The sequence below is a fragment of the Drosophila elegans genome, unplaced genomic scaffold (genome assembly GCF_018152505.1).
Source record: "Drosophila elegans isolate 14027-0461.03 unplaced genomic scaffold, ASM1815250v1 contig_476, whole genome shotgun sequence".
In the NCBI taxonomy this organism is placed as follows: Eukaryota; Metazoa; Arthropoda; class Insecta; order Diptera; family Drosophilidae; genus Drosophila; species Drosophila elegans.
In genome coordinates, this window is record NW_024545863.1 from 13,394,676 (window position 1) to 13,419,855 (window position 25,180).

The 25,180-nt window shown below is 42.1% G+C and overlaps 2 protein-coding genes across 2 annotated transcripts in view; one reads left to right on the top strand and one right to left on the bottom strand.

The window, feature by feature from the left end:
• Nucleotides 1-25,180, bottom strand: part of LOC108148299 (hemicentin-2) — a 71,607-nt gene that overhangs the window by 38,510 nt on the left and 7,917 nt on the right. The window contains exon 2 of the mRNA XM_017275281.2: nt 3,036-3,765. Coding sequence (XP_017130770.1) covers nt 3,036-3,156 — 121 coding nt within the window. The 5' untranslated portion in view covers nt 3,157-3,765. The remainder of the gene's footprint in view (nt 1-3,035; nt 3,766-25,180) is intronic.
• Nucleotides 18,555-20,192, top strand: LOC108148300. The gene is made up of 3 exons (XM_017275282.1): nt 18,555-18,645; nt 18,910-18,924; nt 18,993-20,192. The coding sequence occupies exons 1-3, from the start codon at nt 18,638-18,640 to the stop codon at nt 19,936-19,938; spliced, it is 969 nt and encodes a 322-aa protein (XP_017130771.1). The 5' UTR covers nt 18,555-18,637; the 3' UTR covers nt 19,939-20,192.

Genomic DNA, 25,180 nt, shown 5'->3' on the forward strand with positions numbered 1-25,180 from the left:
CGTGGGAAAATACGCGGCGGATAAGCCCGAAACAAAAAGCTGGCAAAGTAGCAAGCAGCAAGCAGCAAAAAAAGGAGAGCGAAAGAAAATCGAGGGAAAATTCTTTTCTATGCGAGAAATTCATGAAAATGCCTGACGGAACTGGAAGCGAATTTTTGTGATATTTATTTGCTGGGCCAGGAAAAAAAGGAAAGGAAAAGAAACCGAGTTGCGAGAACTGCAATAAAACCAAGCAGACAAAACAGACGGAAATGAAAGCAAAGAAATAATGTCCCCGGCTCCAGTTTCAGTTCCAGTTTCAGATCCAAGCAAAAGAAAGCAAAAAGAAAGTGAAAAGTTACCCAAAAAAAAAAGAAGAAACTAAGCCGAAAACGAAAGCAAAAACCAAGCGCTGTTGATTTTATTTTTATTGCCATAATTTATATATGCACAGATCCGACGCTGCGCATACGCAACGCAATTCCTAGCAGCTGCATATTATGCCGAGGCCTTGATAGCACTTAAGTTGCGGCAATGGATTTATTTTACTTTAAAGCAAATCGAGAGAGCGGACAGCTGCAAATCATTTTTAAATGCTTACAAATTTCCAACACAATTTACAACTTAAATAAATTTACTGCAGGCAAGAGGGAAACACAGAAAAAGTTATGAAAAATGGGGAGCAGCAGAAAGCAAAGCACAGCAAATGGAAAATAAATCAATCTTACACTCAAAGTTGGCCAGTGGGTTGGTGAGCGACCACATCCCCCGAGAGACCGGAAAATTCAATAAGGTTTAAGAATGTTGAAAATGTTATAGCATACCTGCGGGCAACTGCAGATGCAGCTGTGTATGTGTATGGAGGAAATTCTAATATTTGTATAGTTGGCCAAGTTGTACATGGAATTTCGCAGAACCCTCAATGGCTTCACTAGCTTACCTCCCCATCACCCGTTTTCCCGCACGCCCTCCAGTCATTTTTTCCCACTTTTTCCTCTGCCTGCACCGTTGCCTGATCATTTACAATTCAACATTTTGCAGCACCAGTGAATTATGCTTTTCATGTCGGCCTTTTCCCCACTTTTCGCGCAGCTCGTTTTCCAACGCTTTCCGGGCACTCGCGGTCTATGGCCCATTTGTGTGTTTTTAGGCTTTGGGCGACGGCAGTAAGTACGCTAATAGCTTCTTATGACAGCAATGAGGCAAAATCATGCGAAAATTCAATTGCACCACTTTTCCGGCTCCGCAAAGTAAGAAGAAGTTGGTTTGGGTTAAGTAAAGTACATCCTACGACTACTACTACTAGAAGCAGTCCGCTTTTTTAATTGGCTCAGAGCTTTTTAAGATTAAGCATATCCTAGTGAATATAATAAAATTCGTTTAACTTCAAACATTTAAAAACAAAGGAATTTCAGCTTAAACTTGAAAGCCGACTTAAGCTGCAAATAAATCAAACCAGGGTTTATTTAGGATAAAATGACGTTTTTAACGTTAGCTTTTGGCAAATGTTGTGAGATAAACGCAATACTAATTGATATTACTAATTGATTTGAAAATCTCTTATTGTAGCCGAATAAAATTGGCTTTGTTATAAAATAAATTCAGCTTTAAATACTTCGTTTGGCGTAAAAACCAATCAGCAGAGAATTCAATTTATATGAAAATTCCTGCATTTTTTGCAGAGTCTCAGTTGTCTTTCATTAAAATATGCTGCATGGCCCATCGGTGACTGTCAAAAGCCAGGGTTCTGACTGCTTTTCCCGTCACATCGAGTGCGATATTGGGAGCTGTAAGCTTCAACAGACTGACGCTTCTACTTAATATGAGTTATTTTTTTGTTCTGAGGGAATACCCAGCTAAGTGAGTTGAATTGTTTTGACATTGAGTGGCAAAAAAAGGGTCCGACAATTGAAACAAATTAAAGGTTGATGGGGTGCGAGTGGACTGAATCCACTGTTGTCGACGTGTTAACAAAACCACTTTATGCAGTTCATTGAAATTACCCCCTTTATTCGACTTTCATATATTCCATTTTTTACTGCTTCTCCGGAGCAATTAACACGTACACACACAGACAGACCAACGAGGATCATAATTGTTGTCGCTGGCAACTGGAGGGCCAGAAAACAACAGCAATGACAACAGCGCCAGCGATTGTAAATTCGAAAATTCAACGAGGTGGCGGAAGGTGAAGGACAAAACTGCGGAACATCTGTTTCAGCCAGGCACTCATTCATTTTTAATGTATTCAACTGCAATTGAGCCGCCTCCGGCTGGAAAGCAAATGTCAAGCAGCTTTGCACCGCACACACCACTCCTTTGCTTCGTTTGTTCACAGAAAAAAAAATCATGATATCGGTATCGGTTGCTTGTTATATTTTTTTCTAAATGGGTCAAAGTAATCGCTGTTGATTTGTTGCATTTGCCAAATGAATTTTAGATTACAATTGCTTTAAATAAAATGTGTTTGTTTTAGATATATTGATTATTGCAGGCTATGCGGCCTTTGCTTTTAAGGGGAATAATGATGTCTATAAATAAAAAAGAAAACATTTTTCCATATATGAAAAATTTTGAGAAAGTTTAATTTTTGAGCCAATAGTATCTAATCAAAAATAGGAAGGCTACAAAAATCATTACAGTTTAAAAATGAGTTAAAAACGTGTCCAAAAGTATGCAGGAAACAAGGAAATGTCGTCTTGCTTTTAAAATCAATTTGTATTCGGGATTCGAAATATCTTGCTGCATACTATTACACACCTTTTTAATTGATTTCAAAAGCCAAGTTATCTGTGGCTTTATTATTATGATATTGAAATTTATTTTCTCATTCTTCGGTACATTAAATAAAGCAACGATTTCAGTATTTTTTTGCTGTGCAGCACTCACTGAACAGCCTTGTTTTTGGGGACACGTCTTTGACATTGCGCCGGCAGCCAAGGAGATTGCAGCGGATATTGGGCCTTGGAAACACTAATTGATTTTGATTATGCCCTGATTAGTTTGTATGGGGAGCTGCATCGCGTGGGTCCTAGGCCTAACAACGGGGCACTTACCGATTGAGAGGCAGAGGATGCCTCCGAGCAGGAGCTGAGTGAGTTGGGCGCCCGGCAGGGGCCGCGTTCTCGTTTCGAGTGCTTGCATATCGGATCGACTGCGACTTTTCCAGGAGCGCATCCCCTCCCGCGAGGGAGCGAGAGCGATAATGTTCAGTTACGCGGAAATAGTGCACAGCTCGGCACTTTCACTGGCTTCCGGTGGTGGATCCGAGGGGAACTGTGTTCGAGGGAGCTACTGCTCCAGCAGATATTTGCGAACGCATTTAACACCTACTGGAAAACTGCGGAACTGCCGACGCGGCGTATACGCAACGTGTGCCAACGTTGGGACTTTCCTTGGAAAACGACCCACTGACTTTCTGCAAACGTTCACTATTTTACTTTCGAGTGACTCCGCCGACAGTTTGTCAAACAATAGTTTTCGTTTTTTGTTTTATTGCTCGGCACGGTATCAACTGCGTTTTTATGGCCAATTTTATTGCCCCACAATCGCGCTGCTGCTCATAATTTGTTTAATATTTTATTTCGTCTCGGTTCTTCAGTGCCTCAACAGTGATTCCTTCTCTTCGGACCATCAATAACCATTGGCTCTGGGCCATGTTCACTATTTCTCCGTTTGGGGGGGTACAGCACCATCTGTCTCTAGGGTTAAGTCCCACCGCCCTTTGATTCGGATTGGATTTTGGTCGTTTTCCGTTTTTCGTTTCTGTTGGTTTAGCGCATTTATCTGAAATGAAACAAAAGGCCATCGGGGTTTTTAATGTTCCGTTAATAGAGAATCGATTTATTTTAGACTGCTAAATGCCAAGTGATTTACTGTAGGGTAGGTCCTTTGTGTGGGATGTGTGGGGTGTGTGGGGTGTGTTTTCAAGGGCCACGGGCCAGGCACACACGGATGGATATGTGTGCGGCGAGTATTGTTATTGTAGATAATTGCTTTTGGCCGGGACGGCTCGGTATTCGTGTTTAGTTTAGCGCTCAATTAATTATAGCAAGTTTCGCCATTTGCCGGCTTAGTTTGCCGGGAATTGGCCTCCGGCCACATGGCCACGCAATTTGTATTCAATGCGCCAAATTACTTCTCTCGAACATCTCAAACAGTTGTCAATTAATTTAGTTCTCCCCCAGTTACACAACGCCTCAGCTGGTGGAGTTTAATTTAAATTGGCTGGACTATACGTTCTTGGGCTAGACTTGAATATGATAAACTTTATTACTAAGGACTACTAATATTATCTCATTAAAAAAGTGTTGCATATCTGTTCTTACGTAAGAATATAAAACAATTCAAAATATTTCGTAAATTTATTCGTTTAGTTTTAGGCAATTCATTTCTTTTTCATATTTTATAGAACTGAATAACTATCTATTAATTATTGAAAATAGTTTAGTAAGCAAATTTATTTAAGCAGCATATGCTTACAATTTTTTTGCAAAAATATTGGTCAGAACCAAATTAAGCACAAGTAGATTTAACTTATATATAACATATATAAAAGAACAACTAAAAGGCGCGATGTTAAATCGGTTTAAATTATATTTCACAGATGGATAAAAACTAAGAAACTACTACATCACACTACATCATCTTCTACAACTTAGATGAAATTCAGTGCCAATTTCTGACTATGGTGATTACAGATAGGCTAGGAAACTTTTGTATGACTAAGTAAATAATATCCACTACATTTTGGTTATTTCATGCTCTTAAATTTTCGTTCACTCTAAGAACTTTACTCCGCAGAAAACTATCGCCTATACCTCACTTGGATTTACTTGGGTAATTTTTCATAGAATTTTTCGTGTCGGCAGCAGATGGCGCCGCTAAAGTGGCACACGACTGACGCTCTTCGGGGCGCTCGCCAAAAAGCAGAAACGAAAAAAAGACAAACACAAATTTATCTTCATAATTTTCCACACGTTACTGGCAACTCATCTGCATAAGCACGCACACTCACTCGCACTCTCGCACACAGGCGCACATGTGATGCATGCAACGCTGCAAAATGTCACCGAAAGTGAAAGGCGGAGGCAGTAATGCTGAAAGTACACTCCAAGCCCCGTTTTGCCCTCGAATCCCGTCCCTTCACTCTGAATGTAGGCCACTGGCAGCAGAATGTTGACTTTAACGTTGCCGGCGCAACTGAAATTTATGCAACTGACGGCTACTTTGGGCAGAATACGGGGGGACTGGCGGAAAACATGGGGCTTTTCATCTCCACAAGCGACTTTAAAGGCTTGCCAGGGGTCGAGTGGTGGGCTCATAATATTTTTTGGGGTAAGCTCCCGGCTACAAGATTTATGCGGGCGGTCGACGGAACGCCGACGCTGCGGGCCCTGTAATTAAAAAGTTTGCCTAAACAATTCTCTAATTAAATATTATTCGTCTGAATCGAGAAATGTTGCCAAAAAACTCTTCTACTTCGGTCGGCGTGTGAATATTAATGACTTGACATTTCGGTTAAACTTTGCTAACGGGGGAACTTGCCCACAAATGTTGCTCAATTTCGGTTGGGGGTTTCCTCTTGTGTTGGCAAAACGAAACGCAATTAAAACACCGCCCCCGGGGCGGTAGTCAACCCTTTAATGGCTTAATGACGAAACCACCGAGTACATAGTTGAGCGGCCAAATTGAGCGGCACTTACTTATTCCGAGCGAACGGAGTCCAATACTCCACATCTGCCCGGCGAGCTAAGTCTGCAGCAGCAGCCGAAAGTGACGAGGGTGTAGTGCAGTAATTGAAATTAAATGGCATTTGAAAGTTTATTTAGCTGGTAGTTTGTCATCTCATTAGCTCACTGATCGACTCAAGTTTTCAATTATTGTAATTGCTGCAATTCAATTTAAGTTGAGGCGATGTTCAAAGTGGCTTCGACGACGTCTAACTAGGTATGAAAACTACATTTGCCACAGCCAACAGACTACTACATCATTCTTTCTGCAGGGCCATCCATTTGGAGTCCCGTGGGAAATTTATCTAAATGTTGTTTCAAAACTTCAACTTGTGCGGCATGGCAAGCCCTTTTGTTGCCGGCCCAGTCTTTCTGGCACTTTTTTCGCACTCTCTCAGATTCAGTTTTGCCGTAGCAGCTCTGCTTTCGGCCCTTTCCCCAACGAACTTGTCACAACTAAAGACATTACACAACAGATTACGTATACGCCGGGTGGGCGCTGAAACAAGAGGTGATTGGGCAAAGTTCGCATTAAAGTGTGCCTCCTCCTAGTTGCGAGCAGATTTACAGCAGCAAATTTTTATGTTATTGCCTGGCGTGTGTGCGTGAGTTGTTGGGGTGGGTGAAAACTTCTCTGCCCCGGCAGCTGAATTAATGTCTGTGGCCCCCAGCAGGCAGCATCCCCTTTCATTTGCCGAGATGTTTATCTTTACATCTATAAAAACACATTCTGCGCACAGCCCTACACACATGAGCTCCACTGTCCATGCCCCTCGGCACGTTCGGCTCACTCACTGATGTAGTCTAGTCAAAATAGTTTCCCTGTCTCCATCTAGATGTGTTTTCCCGGCTGTCTCCCGTCCTGTCAACGGGTCTGAGTAGAGCTCCACTTCGCCGCTCTGCTGTTGCTTTTAAAAGCTTAAGTTGGGCAAACACTTTCCCACATGCTTAATGAGTGCTTGCCTGGTTGCTAGACGCTCCACTTCGAAAACTCGAAATTTCGTTGGCCATTGTGAGTGGAAAACCTAGTTAGAATTCCGCATAGAACCCAAGATGTTGCCATTAGGTATAGGCTCTATTTATTGTTCAAGCTGTAACCGGTGCACAATATTTTTACTTTGCAGAGAAAACAAAGCAGTCATTGAGAGTAAGTAAGATGCATAGCTGCTATTTGTTAAATAAAATAACAAACTTGTAACATACAAAGTTAAAGAACTCTTTGTGTTATTTTAAGTATGACTAAATTAAAATTAAAAGCTAGTTGTCTGTATACGACTTTCTCAATATGACTTAATTAGTATTAATTTTCCATGAATATCTTTATGTTTGTGCCCTCATAAGTTTAGTGTATATAAAAAAAAGTTATCAAATCAATTTCATCTGTAATAAATATTTGATGGCTATCTTCCTTTGTGTTGTCATAACTTAAGTATTGATTCAAGACAGAAAAGTATTCAAACAAACCGCATAGCCTACGAGTTTTCGTTATAAACTAAGGCAAAACTAAGAATAGACTTTTTATGTTTTTTTTACATACACCCAAAAGCAGCATTTTCGACCACTGAAAGTCATTTCTGCTTTGTTTTGCAGCCAAAATAATATCTGAAGGGTCACTCAAGCACATACAACCTACACGGGTGGAAACGGAAACTATTACGACGGGCAGCGAAAAGTCTATAAAAGCAAATGCTGCCTTCTCCAACGCCTTGAGATCCCCGAACGCCCCCGATGGAGGAGGAAAAGCTAGACTGGAGCACGGAAGGCAGAAAATAAAGTCGACTATAAAAATCACAGGTTTATATACATTTTTTGAGGGCGGCCAGTTGCTGGCGTCGTTTTATTTTGTTGTTGCAGTGTTTGTTCTACATCAGAGTTCAAACTTGTTTTTGAAAGCACTTTATTTCCCCGCTTTAAACAGCGATTGACTGGATGCTTTTCCGAAAAACTTCCCGTTTCGGGGTGAAAGAAGTTGGGTAGGTCCAATGATTACGTCAGCCGAGAGTTTGGCATCTTGTCACTGGAAAGTTAATCAGGAAAAGTGGCCAAGACAGTTTCGGGCTTAATCTTCAATAGAAACTTTGGGCATTTCCCAAATCAGCTCAACGATCGGCGGGAATATATAAAATTATGAACATTGGAAAAGCGAAAAGTTCAAGAAATTGCTGAGAGGAATTCCGTCCGCCATATTTTCCGGCCAAGTGTGAAAGGACTTGGCTCGTGGCAACTAAGATGGCCATCTATAAATCAGTTTTCACACACACACGACCGCCATAAACTTTGATCTGTTAATAAATTGCCTGCACTTAATCATCCCAGGTGGGAAGAAAGTTTCGGGATATAAACTTGTACATAAGTTGGAAAAATATCTGCCTCATTTATTCATATGCCAATCTGGGAGAAACTTAAGCAAACAGTCGGATTCGAGAAATATGGTAAAAATTTAATATATTGCTCATACGCCGCGTGGGCCGAGTACCCGTTGGGCATGCCCTCCGCTCTAAAGTGGATCCCCGCTTGTTTTGGGCCAACGCATGGACACCAAGGCCCAAACGCAATTAACACGCACAGGCACAAGCCACTTAGCGAAGTGTGGGTGAAAGCTAATCGCTTCAGCGGCCAAAATTGAAGCCCCATAGTGCGTCTGCCCTATTTGCGACGCAGGTTGGTATGCCATCGTGCAGTCCGGGTCAAATTGGGTAAACTAATCAATGCAAGTGCATTTGGTTCTTGGCGGCTGCATTAAATTTAATGATAGTTTTTAGCTGGCAAAGTTGCTTTGCTCATTTGTGTGTGCAACCTGTACACGCTTTCGAGCCGTGTTTGCTGAGATGCAACTAAGCTTTATTTGCTTGTTTACCCTGGCATGGCAAACAGAGATCAAGTCAACTGCAGCAACAATGCCTCTGCAATTCCAATAGCCTGTTAAGCCAACAGCAACGACAATGTGTGCTGATGCAGCAAATTTTCGCATTAATAAATCTTTTGTTTGCTAATAAATTTCTAAACAGCAAACGACTCCCATTGCTTGAGCTCAGTACGCAGCTTGCTTATTTATATGTTTGCTCGATTTTTGCTTTCGTCACGCAAAATGTAGGTACACATTATAGTTCTTGTGAGCTATCATGTTAAAAGGTTTATAAGTTCATGGCTCTACCGCATGTCTGATAAGTGAATTCCTTGGATATCAACTTTACCTGTTTTTGTGAAGAAGGGTATCTGGTGCAGCATATGCTATGGAGTCCCTAATTGACACATCTGAGAGCAACAGGATATTTACATGCAAATCAAGTCAGCAACGCACTTCAAGGGAAAAAGTTCAATCATGTAAATGGTTCGTCAACCAAATTGGGGCGGCGAAGGTAAATCACAACACACGCAATCCCATTTGGGGGAGGGAATTTCGGGCCATCTAAATAACTACGTTTGTCCTTGACCTCAGGTGAAGGACATGTGTCAACCGACTCACAGAACACGTACGATATCAGACTAGCCAAAACTTCGAAAAACTGTGAGAGCCTGATTTGTGTTAAAGGTGAATACGTAAGCTTGTACTCCTGTTGGTACATAAAACATTTATACGCGTTGACCTTTATTAATGACGTATGACTGTTATATGGGCATGTCTCCTACCTAGGTATACTTTAGGTGAATACAGTACACAAAGATTACTAAAATTGAAACTCAATACTATTTCACTTTAATTATATATATTCAAAAACATGCAAAGGTAGTAATAATATTCTGTGTTTATGGTATCAATTTCATGAATTCTTGAATGCATGAAATCAAAATAGCCCCCCCTTTTCATAAAATAATTGGATGAAATGGCTATCCCATGCACACAGTAATTGATCTACAAAATTTTTAAAGATTGTTTTTAATAATATGTTTGTATATCTTAAAATATAACTACAAGAATGCCATAAAAACATTTTACATGTTAGGCTAAATTCTTTTTTGAAATTAAAAAACAGCCAAACATTTTTATATAATTATTATCGGATACTTGAAATAACGATAAAAGTCGTGTATTTTTCTGTTAGTTATTTAGTAAATACATAAAATGACAAGGTAATACCTTGTCGATCTCGATTTGCCGAGTGAATCAAATCAATTGGCCAGCCAAAGGCCAAAACAAATCCCTATTGAAATTGATGTCAATTTAGCGTACGTCTATTTGTGCGTTTATATTTGTAGATGCATATTTACACAAATGTATCTCTGTGGGTTGAGTACGGGTTTCGTCATTGTGTGTGCTTAGTCACATATATTTTTGAATATTTTATGACGCAACCGAGCGCGTTGACATCGCTGTTTAGCCCTCGTCACCAGCTTCCCAGACCCTTTATTTCCCCCCTCGTAGCCCTTTTTCTCAAAGCCCTTCCCCAATAGGTTTAGGGCACTTTGTTGTAGAGAATAAAAGTTTAGCTTTTCACACGTGCGCCAGCCGCCCTCTTTTTTTCTGCGTCCCAGCTGTCAACTCTTTACACAAATTATTAAAACATTTTCCCACGAGTGTCAACACTTTTGGCGGTCGCCATTTCGGCCGCCAGGGAGTCGCCAGATAGATAAGGGGCGTGGCAAGTTGAGGGCAGTGGGACTGGGACTGGGACTGATACTGAAACTGTCACTGAGACTGGCGGAACCGCAATGAGACCTCTTTAATATTTAAGGCAAGTTGAAAAATGCAGAAGACAAAGGGCTCAGCTTGGCGCTCGGCGGAAAGTTCAACCGTTTCGCGGTTAAGTGTGACAATATTTTATGGCGAGTGCTTAGGTTGCTCCAGGGGCATCCAAATCTCTTCCGCCGATGGAATGTGTATAACCCGATTAACCGGGGAGAGTGTAATAAAAGTTAAAGACTCCCGAAAAGGGGCAGTGTGTGTGTGTGTGGAAGTTCGTGTGTATTTAGGTCGCTCCTGGGGCAGACGGCTTCATTAAGATAAACCAATAGCTGCTAAATTGTTAACATTAGGCATACATAATGAATTACGGCACAGGGCCTGAAAATTTAAGTAAGCTACCCACGAAAGGCGAGGAGCTGCGAGTACAAGGACCCGGTTATCTATGAGCTCGTGGGGCGGCTTTGGGCGGCATCCTTGTCTGCTGTTTAGTCATTCGGTTCGCTTGTTAACAATTTCTTTGAACCAGACAGGCGACAGCAGCGGGGACTTAGGCATTTCACTCAGCTGCACCTTCGCCATTTCGCCTGTCCCGGCGAAGGTTGAGTGGGGATGACTGGCAGATTTCCACTGCCAGCGCAGCTTAGGTATTCATAATTTAATGCCAACTTACACGACACTTGGCGTCATTTCGCATCGTTTAGCTCAATTTTCGAAGCGCTTGCACAAACAGGCTTTTAATGAATTTGTCTCGCTTTATCAGGGCCTGAATGCCAGGTCGATTGTCGGGTTTTTCTTCCCATCTGCCAATTGAAGCTATTACGTATTGTGTTACTTAGTTTGGAAATGGTTGCATTTTCAAATGCTTGAAAAACAAAATGGAAATAAGTTTTTGCACTTAGATTGCTTTCAAAAAATTAAGGCACTGAATTATAACTTACCTACGTATTTAATTATTAGAGTTATATTTATGTTATAAGGCTGCGCTTCGAGATAAAAAAAGTTGTTATGGAACTTAAAATATTTTGAAATAATACATGAACATAAAACGTATATTTGATCTGTTGTGGTGCTATTGTTAATTTGCAGAAAGTCCGAAGAGCTAGAATCAAAGTAGTTTACCTACAATTTGACACAATTAAAATTAAGACCTTGCCAAAGTGGAGGCCACCTTATGCTGCACAAGGCAAACCTCGGGTGGCTTGCGGAAGTGCAAATGGGTGTCAGCATGCTTTCATCACCCATTTCTTGCGGTGTAGGCGTCTTAGGCTACGTCTTGTTTTGTTGTCGCATGTTCATTTGCAGTTTTCGGTTTCCCTTGTCTGGGCCGCCTTCAACTTTGCCTCCTTGTGGCCTCCAGAGGTCATGTGCCCCGACCCCCTCCCTTTCGCTTTCACTTTGTCTCCGCTTAGACAATTTGTGGGGTTTTGGCCTCGGGCGTCCGCTTTCCATCCGCTTTCCACCCGCTTTTGTCGCCCACCATCCGCTTTCCCTTTGGCCAGGCAGCTCTACTGTTTTGTTGCCTGACTTTTTACATAATTTTGTCGCTTGGCTGGCTTTGTCCTCCTTTCGGCTGCTGGCCTTCCCCTTCCCCTTTCCCTCTCCCTTTGGAGCCCCGAGAGCCACTGTCATCCTGTTTGTGTTATCCTATGTGTTATTTTCATTGTTGTTGGCGGCATTCTGTGAATTCGTTGTGGCCACTTCAGCTTGTAATTCACTTAAAACCGCACACAATGACAAAACGTAGCATTTGTTCTGCCCGAACATCGCTGCCAGCCAAGAACAGAGGCTTTAAATTATGTTATTAAATTTGTTTACCAAGGAATTTGGAGCTGCCCGCCCACCTCGACCAAAGTTTGATAAAGCTACCAACCTCCGCCTCCACCTCCGCCGGCACTTGACGCACAAATCCGAGGGCTTCCTAGACATAGTTCTGTCCCATTTTAATTAAAGCCAAGTTTGCAGTAACTGCCAGGCCTAATCGAATTGCCAAGTTGAAGAGCGCTCGAATGGCTTGTCGGCTGCCACGCCCCCAGCTGAGACGTTAATACCTTAATCCACCCCAGAAATCCCGAGCACGCGTTTCGGTGGCGATGACTCGCTTGATTGCTTCGATTGTTCGCAATTTGCCTCGGTTCTTCGCGACTAAGTGCTCCTTAAAACTTCAAAACGCGTCTAAGCTGGAATAGAGTGGAAGAATAACATGGAAACTCTCGGCTCGGTTGAACTTTAATTGGCGGGTCCTGCGAGCTCGAAAAATGCCTCATTTTTGCTCGACATGAAAGCGTCACATTATTTAATAAAAAACTTGCTCCTCCTGCCTGGAGAACAATGCCAATGCCGTTCGCAGAATGCAGAATGGAGAATGGAGAATGGAGGGTGGCTCGGCAACGAGGCTCGAGCCTCGAGCCTCGAGGCGCTATTAAATATTGACGCGCCACACAAAGGCGGCTAAATGCCACAAAAGAACTCATAATGGCGACTTTGTGCCACTCTAATGCCATTTTATGTGCTTTATCAAGGCCGCGAAGTGCGGAGGCGGTGGCGGTGTCAGGGAGACATTCATTTAAGGCGATTCCCCAAGTTGTACAACATCAAACGCAAATTTGTGCCAGGTGAAGCATTAAAATTACCAATTACCGCACAATACAAACTCATTTTCCCACAAAGAAGGCATTAACTACGGCCAAAATGCGACACTACATGGGGCTTAGGAAATCTCAATTAGGATTAGGCAAACTAGTAATTTCAATTATGCCGAGTCGATTGCGAAAAGTCCGCTTAATCAAGCTCAAGTGGCGAGAAGTGTATACTTAAGAGGGAGGATTCTACCCAAAAACAATATGGGCACTAGTTTCTCCCCAACAATATTTTTACTATATTATGTGGACTTACTACTAAATTACTTAACTAGTAATAGGTTGGTAAGGCTTCATACATTTTTTTAGAATTTAGGAGTTTTTCCATCTCTTTAAATCGGACGAAAAAGGTGAGCTGCCACAAAAATCCTGTATATTTTGGTATCTATTGCAGAATAAAAATGGACTATAAAACATAAGAACACCCATCCTCAAATAGCGTCGGGAAAAGCCAACTTTATGGCTTACTCTAACCCCAGCTGCCCGTTTCTACTCCAGCACCTCAACCCCACAGAAAGTTGCTCGGCGACCCCAGAATCCTGGAGGCAGAGCTATAGATACGGATGTATGGACATTACGGTGCGTACGGTCAATTTATTACGCTCGCGCTTTGGCTGCTCATGCATGGCTGCACATTAAAAAGCAGATTTAATTAACTTTGGCCAAACTTTTATTAATATTGAACGCGTTTATGGTGGGGAGGGCCCAGCTGACGGGACACAGAACCCCACCATTCGGCACCCGACAGTGGAGAAAAGGGCATTAAATGCGCTAAGCAAGTTTAAGCCGTAATAATAAAAAGTAGCGCACAAGAAAATAAATAAATAAAAGACATACCATCAGCACGCATTACGTACACAATTTACTTTATTGCATAAACTGATTATAGTTTTAATGCCGCACAGGGCGAGACTGGGAAAACTCGGGTCACGGGCCGAGAAAAAGGGAAATCCTGCGGCGGAGGCGTTCGACATTCCGGCTGGCGGGCAGGAAAACTTTAATATCCTGACGTTATTATCATTATTAAACTGTGAATGGCATAATAAACGAACAGGGTAACCGCAGCGAGTCGCGCACAGCGCGCATTCCCAAGTTTCTTCAAGTACAATGGTCTGTAAGAGCGAAATGTAGTGAGAATTCTGAGGAATATTAAACAACAACGCCGGCTTTTTCTGTGGACTGCATATTTTAAGTTGAAGCACATTCATTGAAAGCCTGACCTGGAAATGCATTTTATTCAATGAACTGGAATAAGCGGATATGTTTTATGATAAATAGGTATATATATGGTCGCTAATATTAAAATAAAAATAGGAAGAAGTGCTGTGCATAAGTGACACTATCGATAATTTCAAATACAAGCTTTACTATCGCTTTACAAAATTCTTTTTTTGTAATACAATCAAATAGATTATCTTTTCGCATTTTTATCATTTTCAATATTAACCTGTTTTTCTGTTTTCTTTGCAATGATTGGTGTTGTTTTTATATTTAAAGTCGTATTAAATCATTTGATATCGATACTTTGTGGAACATTCCACAGTGCGCTAAGCGAGCTGCAAAATGTTGTGTTTACCGTCAACATCCGACTGAAGTGCACCAGCTCTGGGCCAAAAGACAATACGGCCTGTTGTCGAAGTGCGGCTTGAAGTTATGGCGCCGTAATAATCTATTGAGATGCGTTTTATTGCGCATACGCCGCGTACGCCCACCAAAGCAGTAAGCACTTTCAGGGCCCAGAGCTGCACTTAAGAGTCGCCTGCAATGCATTACGGCCCCTATGGGCTTCCCTTGATAACGATAAGACTGTGAGTTGGCGAAGGCAAACGCGAGGCAAATGGATGGAAAACTGTTGCTAATTTCGAACTGCAGACAGGATTGTACAGTCTGAGCCGGCAGCAGTGGAGGCAACTTTCGGCCACAATTCCATTCCAATTCGACATTGATTTCGCTTCGCAGCTCATTTCGTTCTGCCAGCATGTGGGACGGTCACTAATTAGTCGTTAATGATGCATTTCCCCAGATTGCATGTCTCGATTATTTCGTTTCACTTCGTTTGGCTTGGGTTACCCGCACACGGACCCGCTGTACACGCACATACTTTCCGAGTTAATCTTGTATCTGGAATCCCGGCAGACACGCAATATTGAAGCCCTGCGGAAAGTCAACAGCGTTCGGCGGATAAAAAATCTTCTTACTCACGCCATGAGTCGCAGATTTCCCGTTCCGTGATTCTTTTATCCTTATTTACCTGTAAGGAGATAACAGCAGCGTGCTGGGGGTAAAAAATTTGTACTTGGCATTTCAATTTGCTTTGCATATAATTATTATTGTATTACGGATATGCCCCACGGGCCACGCCCTCACTCCCACGCCTGGAATCACTCTGGCGGGCATGATACAACTTTCCCAACTTCAGCCACCGCATTTCCATGTGAGTACACAGGGAAAAATTTGCATAAATCCAGGAAAAATATTTGCATTGCTCAACTTCCCGCTCCCCATTTTTCTGCAGCGTTTAAGCCATTAATTTGCATTCATGAAATATTGCCCGTTTCTGATTTTAATTTCCAACCAAAAATATGTGTCCTCACCGATTCAGCAGGGAATTTCCTTAGAATTTTGGCTGCTCTCCGTCTGCATTGTTTGAGCCATAAGCTGATTGAAAAACCCTCTGCGCTTCATTGAAGTGGCTCGTGTGAATTTAAAAATAAAATATATCAGTGGAAAAATCATCAATTTGTGGAGAATTTATTACCCGTCAATGCTGATTTTTCACCGAATTCCCGGCTGACCGAGGAAGCTGACATCTGGACTTGGCTGTCATTAATTCGCTTCGTTAATGTGAAAGCAAACAAAGTGAAAATGGCGCGGAGTCATTATTTTACATAGTAATTAAAATTATGCCATTCCACACACAAGTGTTCTCAATGATGCTTATGCAAGACCCAATTTGTTGTTACATAATTACAAGAAATAACACCACGGGTCATTATGTCCGCAAACAAAGGCCACAATTAAAATCATTATTGCCGCCATAAAAAGTACAAAGTCAATGGGACTTGCACTAAAATCACTCCCATTAATTAAAGCACTCCCATGGCTAATTCCTGCATTTTCCCGAAGATCTTATCCGACTTGGAATTTCGTCACAATTTAGCCCTCATCCCATTAAGAGGTTACAAATGTGTGTGCCACTGGTATCTTTGCCCAGGATCTATGCACCTGGCCGTGAAACTCATTCGTTGCTCAGTGAACACCGAGCTAATTGATTACAACAAATTCAATTCGTGTTTAATTAAATTAAAATTTTGATTTTATCACCAACCTGCCCCGCGGCATATGTTAATGCCCGGGGGGCTGTGGCCGGCCTTAAATGGAAATTTAAATGGAAATTCGGCACAAACGGAAGTGAAACGGCGGGCTGTGCAATTACCCCACCTAATTAATGATCTGCTTGGCCGCAAGTACGTGCTTGGCTAAAATTTGTGTGTAGCTAACGCATTAATTAAAGTTTCATAAGAGCCGAAAGAAAGAAGGCGAAACAAGGAGACCTATTTAAATATTTATTCCAGTCATTTGTAATGTGGAAGCGACCCAAGACCTGGAGACAGAAATTACCTTTAGCACACAAATTGCATTTGCGTGTCAACCGCAGTGCGTCAAAGGGGGCGGGAATGTCCTGGGCCCCGGGGCGGCCTTGTGTCTTGGATGCGAGTGTGTGAGTGTGGGTGGCGATGTGTTGCTGAGACATGCGAAGCGTGCGTAAGTCGGCAACATGTAAACGCGTATTAATTAAGCCAAAACAAAGCGTCGCCGCTCAAGAACCAGACGAACTGCGAACTGCGAAGACTACGACGACGTCGACGAGGACATGCAAAAGGAGTGGCACGTGGGCGGTGGCGTTGGCAGGGGGCGTGGCTAGTCGAGAGGGGAGTCAAGAGCTTGTTCACCGCCATTTCCCCCTGTCAAGGCCTCCATGTGTCCGTAGGAAATGGAAATGTCCTTATAATACAACAGACGTGGTACATTTAATTCCTTTTTTGTGTGCGCGGCTTTCTTTGACTGATTCTTTTGATTCCATTTATACATTTTAATTACACAACCATCTCTCATATTACACGCATGTCTCGTCCTGTAGTTAACAGGCGTTTTATTTAAATAGTCCCCTAATGAACCGGGTACACACCCCCATTTTTGCTCCTCCTCTGAGCAGGTGAATAGCCCTCGAAGTTTTCAAGCTGCCGGCGACACTTTTCCGGCATTGTCACACCTGTCAGCAGCAGTCAGTCCAAGCTGCCACAGATGTCAATCGCCGCTTTAAAAAACGGTGAGTATTGTACAATCCAAATATATTTGCATCTCCTTCAAAACAATTAAGGAAAAACCATCAGCGCACTCAACAAAAATATGCACCAGTGAATATGTTTTAATAAATATTATGCGATTATGTGTCTCCGCATCTGTACAAGCAAGTTAACGAAATATTTTAAAAGTTTCAGGTTTAAATATAAAATGATAGCTTTGTGAACATTTAACTGTCAAAAGTATTTTTAAGGGATATGCTTTTAAAACAATTTTATTAAGCTGAAGGAAAAAGTCTATTTTAAAGTTTAAAATACATACATACATATACCTAAAATAATCAATTATTTGTTTCTTATGTTCTAATATATTAATGAAATACAATATATGTTTTCGGTTGAGTGCATTTGACAGCGCCAGAATGAGAATGGGCTGTCATGGGGGCTCCAATTCAATTCTCGTGCCCACTTTAATTGCAATTCGTGTTAATTTCGCCGGCGAAACTTAGGTTAACAACCACTTGAGGCGTCCAGCTGGCACTTCATCGGTCATTATGGTCGGCCATAAACAAATCAGCAAACAAAGTGGCCGCCACCTGCCACATGCCACCTGCCGCCTGTCGCCTTTCGACGGCCACGTCGCCACTTTGCACACCCACTTTTCGCACAAATTGCACGTTGGGCGCCACAAAAAGTTGCGACCCCAAGGAAAAGGAAGCGGAAAGGCCGCCCCAGCGAGAAAAGCGAAGGCAAACAAAGGAGAGGGCCAAAAGAAAATCATTCATTATCATGTCACGTCAATCGAAAAACAATCTAATGACTGCACATGATTTCTATCTCAAATAGGTTGGACAGGAGGCTGAGAAAGGGAAAAACAAACCGGAAAATCACCCAGTCACATACGCAGGCAGTTTACTCACACATGCCCACAGAAGTGGTTGAAAAGTTTGCGGCCAAACGTTTATTATGCATTAGCCATGCTTAAACGGTTAAATCAACTGTAAATCTCTGTGCCCACAATAAGGTCGTTGGGGGCGGCCTTGGATGGGCGGTCAACTGCACAAGTCAAGTGTGAACTGTGTGTGTGGATGAGTGTGATTTGATAAATCACTGCGATACTGGGCTCGTGGGTGCGGTGCTTATCGGAAACTAAGATACCATGGCGGGTAGGCTTTTCCAGTTGATTAGCGAGTAAGAGTTCAGGTTTCAATTCAATCATAATTTTCTTAGGCAAAAATGGAACTCTCTGAATTGAACCAAAACTCAAAATCTATTGAAACTTAAAAGGCTTGTCGAGAAAAGTCTATAAGCATTATATATTTAGTTCTGGATAGTTTATTTTGTATTTTTTAATTTATTAAAATGTATACGTAAGTAAATAAAATTCTAAGTACTTCTAAGAAATTAACATACAGAAATGTCACGAAAATCACTTATAGTATAGTGTACGGAAGTCCGGTGAACTCGATAAAAATAAGCACGATCTGCAGACTCATCTAAAAGTAGTTTTAAAAGCCATATATTTTACCTACTGTTCAAAAAACTCGCAATGCATTTAAAATATCCATTGGCTTTTATGTTTTACCAATTAAATCTTTCAGCTATGTATATTAAAATAATTTTTCCACCCACAGCGCTAGACTCACCAAGTAAGTAGTGATAAACGATATTTAATCCCATGAACCCCTTGAAGTATTTGTATATTTTCCTAAATTAGCACAAGCCTCCTTGAGGAAGCAATCAAATGTATTTATAAGTACCCTCAGCTGCCGATTCCACTGATCGACTATGGCTTCATCTACAATCCTGTTTGCTCGAAGCCACGGGATGTAAGCCTTCCGCTGATCCTTGAAGTGGAGCCGAGTGTCAAATCCAAGGATAGTGCTGCTGAGAGGCCGAAGAAAGCACCCAGGATCTCGTATCATTCGCGATCGAGCTCGATGAGTGACGAGGAGTCGGAACCGGAAGAGGAGACCAAATACCGCTGGAACTCTCCCCGCCTGATGATACTCTGCGAAGATGGGGATATCAACTGCGCCCTGCACTACCTCGTCGAGTCCCTTCACGATCCCTTTGCCTGCAATGCGGTGGCCACTCTTCTTTTGCAGGAATCCTTGCTCGAGGAGTTCGTAGATCGCTTAAAGGATCGCCTCGAGCCATTGGATTCGCAGATCTCTTCACATCCGGTCTATGTTAAAACACTGGAGAGATTGGAGCAACTGCAGGCCAGGACCATTGTGGGCAATCCCAAGACCGTGCCGGCGAATGCAACTCCGATTCTGGTTTTCGACCTTAGCCAGCGTTACTTGGGCGATGGGCCCACCGGGGCTATAACGCTTCACACCTTTCGCACCATGAAGGATGCCATCGAGCTGCAGGCCAAGGAGCCCCTAAACTTCACCTCCGTGAGCATTTGGAACGAAAAGCTGGGAGCCGCCTACGAACTGGTTGCCCGCTTCAGTCCCCTAATCTTCCTGCTCAACTGTTTCTACGTGGATTTGAACAACATTAGCCTGGCGTTCGTATGCAATCTCAATACCGCAAAAATCGTCGACGGCTACCACTACGAGTCGGTGACCTTTAGGGAAAAGCGAAAGGCCGTCGTCCATCCCGTCGGCACCATCTGGGGAAAATTGGCCCGCGAGGGACTGCCCCACCACTGATCTCTCCCATCAGGGGACACACTTGAAGTGAAAACTTTCGATTGGCAGCTAATTTAAATTACTAGTCATTGATCGGGCTGCGCTGACTAATTGACTTTCCGGCTGGGTAGCTCAATTACCACTTTAATTGCTCAAACAAGTCTGCCCATCCCACGAGCTTTGGGTACACTCAACGGGCCTGCTCCCCGGGGATAATCAATGGAAATTGTGAGTGACTTTGTATTGTGAAATTAAAAATTCTTTCTGCGAAGTAATTCACCTAACGTGCCAATAATTTCAAAAATTTACTTTGCCACTCATTTCCCCTGCTCTCCAAAAGGGCACAACAAAGGCAACAAAGGAGGTTCGTGTTGGCAACATAATGTTGAGGCTGCCAGGTGAGTGGGTGGTGGGAGGTGGGCGGTGGTTGGGTGACTGGGTTGACGGTGGAATTTCAAAAATGCCATAATTACTCCACTTGCTGCCTGCTCAGAGATGGAAGTGGAAGGGAGGGATAAAGAGTGCTGGTAAAGAGGGGACTGGGCGGTCATATTAGTGGCACATTTCGGCTTGTTTGCTGGCCAAATAATACGGGAATGACTTTGGGCAAACGGGGGGCGGCAACTTTATAATGTACTTCCGTTTGCTTTCATTCACATGGCAGCGGAATATCAAAATATTTGACATTTGCATAAATAACGCGAGCAACGCGGATATCTCGGGCCAGTGAAAAGGCAAATAAGGCTCGTACTCTTCACCCAACCCCCAAACCACACACATATCATGCCTGGAATTGGGCAAATTTAAAAAACCAGCACATGCCATCGCCGCAGAGCAAGTAGTGGAATGGAATGGAGTGGAAGCGGAGCGAAATATGCAGTGCAGGCAGCGAAAACAAAACCGTGGAATTCCTGCCCACCAGAGTCCGGGCTCCTGGCTATGGACGCCGGCGGACGGGTGAGTCCGGTGGCCAAGGGCAAATAAGATTTGCGTGGAATTCAGCCGAATTCAGCCCACTGCGAGGGGCTCTGGTCCGCTGTGGTATAGTATAGCATGTCGGCAAAGCACGGCCTGCTCACTAAATAAACAAATTCATAAACAAACAAGTGCGAAAATATGGGACTTTGCTTAGGCCCCCAGTTTGATACCCTGATGGAGCCATCCAAATGAATTGTTCAATGTAGGAGAGAATTTTTGTGGATCTGGCAAAAACATGAAATATGACAACAGTAAAGTTTTCTGCTGAATAAGTCTTATATTAATCTTACCTCTTAAATCCCAACATTTTTAAAGGCGAACTCAAGTAAGTGAGACTACAATTTTTAATTTTCCCAATTTTTATCTAAATCCATTATTCAGTGCTATTAAAGTTATTTATTTAAAAAGATTGGGTTATCAATATAAAAACCTAAACTTTAAAAGTATAATAACATAAGTATTGTAAACAACGGTCACTGATTCTTGTAATGAATAAAGTCATAGCTTTGTAGGAACAAAAAATATATTGTATACTTTCATCACCTAAAATAATCACATAGATACTACATTATTAGTGGGTGAAATATATTCTGAATTCCTAAGAATAACGTTCTACCTTTTAATAAACTTTTCTTATTAACCTCAGCCTTAAGTTTACACTACCCCACGTTAGGGCACATCGAAAAAACCCAGCGCGAAATGAAGTTTATTTATCCAGCGAATGGGCAAAAATTAGAAGCGGCTGCATGCAAATTGGCAATTAGGAAATCCTTTATTTTATGAATTTTTCGCCAGAGTGCCGATTTCATTTTCTTCATGTTGGCTCGTTCGCTCCGGTTGGGTTTGAAATGCAAATAAATGACTCCACCTCCGCTTCCACATCCACTTCCATTCCACGGCGTTGAAGCCCCATTTAGGAGTTTATTTCGGGTGTGTTTGGCACTCGAGTGCGAAGAGTGGGCGAGGAGTTCCATTTTTCACGCTTTTATTTGGCATTTTATTTTGGTAACGTATTTAATTTCATTGCTGGTTTTTGCCCAAGGTAATTTTGGCCATATGAATGGAAATGAATTCTGTTGAGTGGAAGGTTAACTTCGGCAACTTGTGATGTATACAATTTAAATGGATTATTATGGTCGAATTCTGAATGGTGTTTTTATGGGATTATTTCTGAAAACAGCTGCATCTTCCCCAGCAATTGCTGTAATCAGAGATTTAATGAGTTTCGAAGAGGTTCACTGCCGTTTCCGCTCAAATATCAAAACAAACTTATCCGTATGTTTTGTTTTCTTCGCTTTTTTTTTTGGCTCCCTCCAAAGCAATAACAGACTGGCCAGGATCAAGTGAGGATATCTCTTGAAAAATAAATCCGCAAGCGATAAATTTCGGCGTGCAGAAAACTCACATGGTTGGCCAGGAAACCGTTCACTTCACTTCAATTCCATTCGATTTTCGTCCGTTGGTAATTGCAAAGGCAAGGGCCACAAAAAAAGGAAAATACCTGGGCAAACGGCACAAAACAAAACAAAACAAAAAAAAAACAAAGAAAAGCTGAAAAACCCAAGGAGAGCAGAGTGGAAATCTCAGCTAAGTTGAAAGATTACATCCTGTGTGGAGACGGGACGTGGGTTGGCAACCTTAACTAAAAGTCAATTCCCAAATCAGCACTGCCAAATGACTGGGAAAGTAGCTTATTTCAATCGAACGTTTTGCGGGGCTCTGTTTAAATTGTGCAAATCCCTTTATTTTAACGACTTTAAACTTTTCCATTGTCTGCCGGCTTGCCACTTTTCCACTTGCTCCTTTTTTGGTCCGATTGTTTTGGCATTGTTTCATGCAAGTTTGATTTTCAAATCAACTGCAGGTTGCCTCCACCTTAATCCCATCCCTTGTTCCCACTTAGTTTTTGTTTCTATTTGCCTGCCGTTGTTGTTGTTGCTGTTGTTGCTGTTGTTGTTGTTGTTGTTGTTTCGCCCCACTCAGTTGTCAAAATAAAAACCTGGCAACCTGTTGCTACGGAGGATTACTCGTGCGTTGAATGCCCAGATCTAGAAAAGTCGCAACCTCCGCGACCCGCTGCCCTCATATTCGTATAGAGTAAAAGTTTTCGCTTTGATATTTGATTTCTGTGCTGGCCTGCAATGCCAGAAATCAACCAAACGGAAAAAGGTTCAAATTACCGCGAGTTTTTAGCCGTTTTCCGTCTCCAACATTTTCGTCCTTCTGTTGTGACGTTTTTTCATTTTCATTTTCGTTTTCGTTTTAGTGTTGTTTAGTGTTGTGTGCACTTTGCTTTTCGGCTTTGACTTTTATGCCATGCTGGTCTAAGTTTCGACCCAATCAGGACCTGCAAGGACTGTAAGCCACTCTGGTGGTGAAGTGAGGACTGGAAGTTTTCACAAATATGCCGGAAAGTAGAGGACATTGAGTGAGTTCATACCAATAGGATTACGGCTGCTAAATTGGGGAGGGCATATGGAATAAAATCACTAGAGTCGCCGAGTGTGGCCAACAGTCTGCACAAGAAAGGTTACAGCTTATTGTTTTTTTATAAACATGAGATAAAAATCTTTTAAAAATATGTTCTTACTAAAGTTGAGATAAAAATGTTCAAAAAACTTGTTCCTTATTATGTTCAGAATGTAATAAGCTCGCGGAGTTTATTTCATTCTAAAAAGGGTGCAGGTACTGCGTTATCCGATTTGCTTAATGTTTAAAATTAAAACTGTTTAAATACCATGCTTGCTTTGATTCTACGGCTTTCTGGGGAATATAGACACTTATTTCGCGTTCAGTGTTTTACCCTAGCAATATTCCTAAAACGCGTGCACCGCTTTAACATCAGTTCAATATCGATTTAATTAATTTGAGAAACGCTGATTAAATATTAACAGGGCTGGCGTATTTATGCATTTCGAATGTCGACGTGATTGCCAGCCCCTTTTGAGGGATCGTGCGGTTGGCTGTATCGCCTGACAGCCATTAGGAATATTGATTTCCATATCGCAGCATTAACCAACGTCAGAAGGCAACAAAAATTCGCATTCCCGAGCTGCAAAAAAAAAGAAAGTACAGACAGGATACCAACACTCGCACACACACACACACACACACACCTAAATGCGCTGACGTAATGTGAAAATTATGCGTTGTAATTTGCGCCATCAGAAGGAAACGGAAAGGCGGAAGACGACGCACTCAAACAAACAGAGGGAGGAACAAGGAAGGGGGCGTCGGAAAAAAGAAAGAAAAACAAACGCTGAAAAAGCACGCAGGATATTCCGAAGACGAAGAAAAAGTCGGAGAAGATATAGGCGGGCCAACATACACATTTACATATGCTTAGATGTGTGTGTGTGTTTGTATGCAGATGTGGACATGAAAAATTGGAACACTTTAGCAGTCAAAGCTGATTCACAGTTCCTATCTCCCCTGGCCCCGAAATTTCAGTACCCATCCCCTATTTCCTATTCTCCTTGTTGTTTTTTGGCCCTTTTTCGCCATCGTCCTCTTCATCTCACTTTTTTTGCTTCTGGCCAAAAAGGAAGTTGTAAAAATAAAACATAGCACGTTCACAAGTCCCAAAAGAAATACCCCACAAAAAGCTGCGATTAGATGGGTTCCGACGAAGGAATACCCGCTATATTAAAAGATAAAATAGTATATTTCTGGGCACATCTGTTGCTTATTTTTTTCGATTATTACTTTTGAATTCTGTAAGCAATTTGGTGTGTAAATATCACACATAATACGCGTATTGCTCTTATTTAAAATACTTTTAATATCCAGCTATCAAGGCAATGTAATCAACAAGTTTTTTCCAAAATGAGAGTCATCGTTGAGTGATAAAACAAGATGAAAGTTTAAAAATAGAAGCAAACATTTAATGAAGGAACAGGGTTCTAAAATAGGTTAGATATATTTAAATACTTTTTTTTTTCTCTGAGCTGGCACTTGAACTAATCTGATTTTTAAAGCTAAGTTGCTTACAAAGAAAAACTTCTCCCAAGTCAGATTTAGAAACTTGCAAAACTAATGCATCTAGAACGCTTATGTTCTGCTTAACATGTTACAAAGGCACAGAAGAACACAACCTTCCCAGTCCCTCGTAAAACAAAAAGATAGGAGGGGCAGCCCCAAAGGCGAAGAAAAATAACTACATGGAAATTTGTGGTCGCTGAAGAATGTGGCAGGCGAAACCCAACGGGGGCTGTCGAGGGAGAAGCTCAAATTTGCGGGCACTAAACGTGGCATGTGGCGAACTCAGCATCAGCTTCTCAGGATC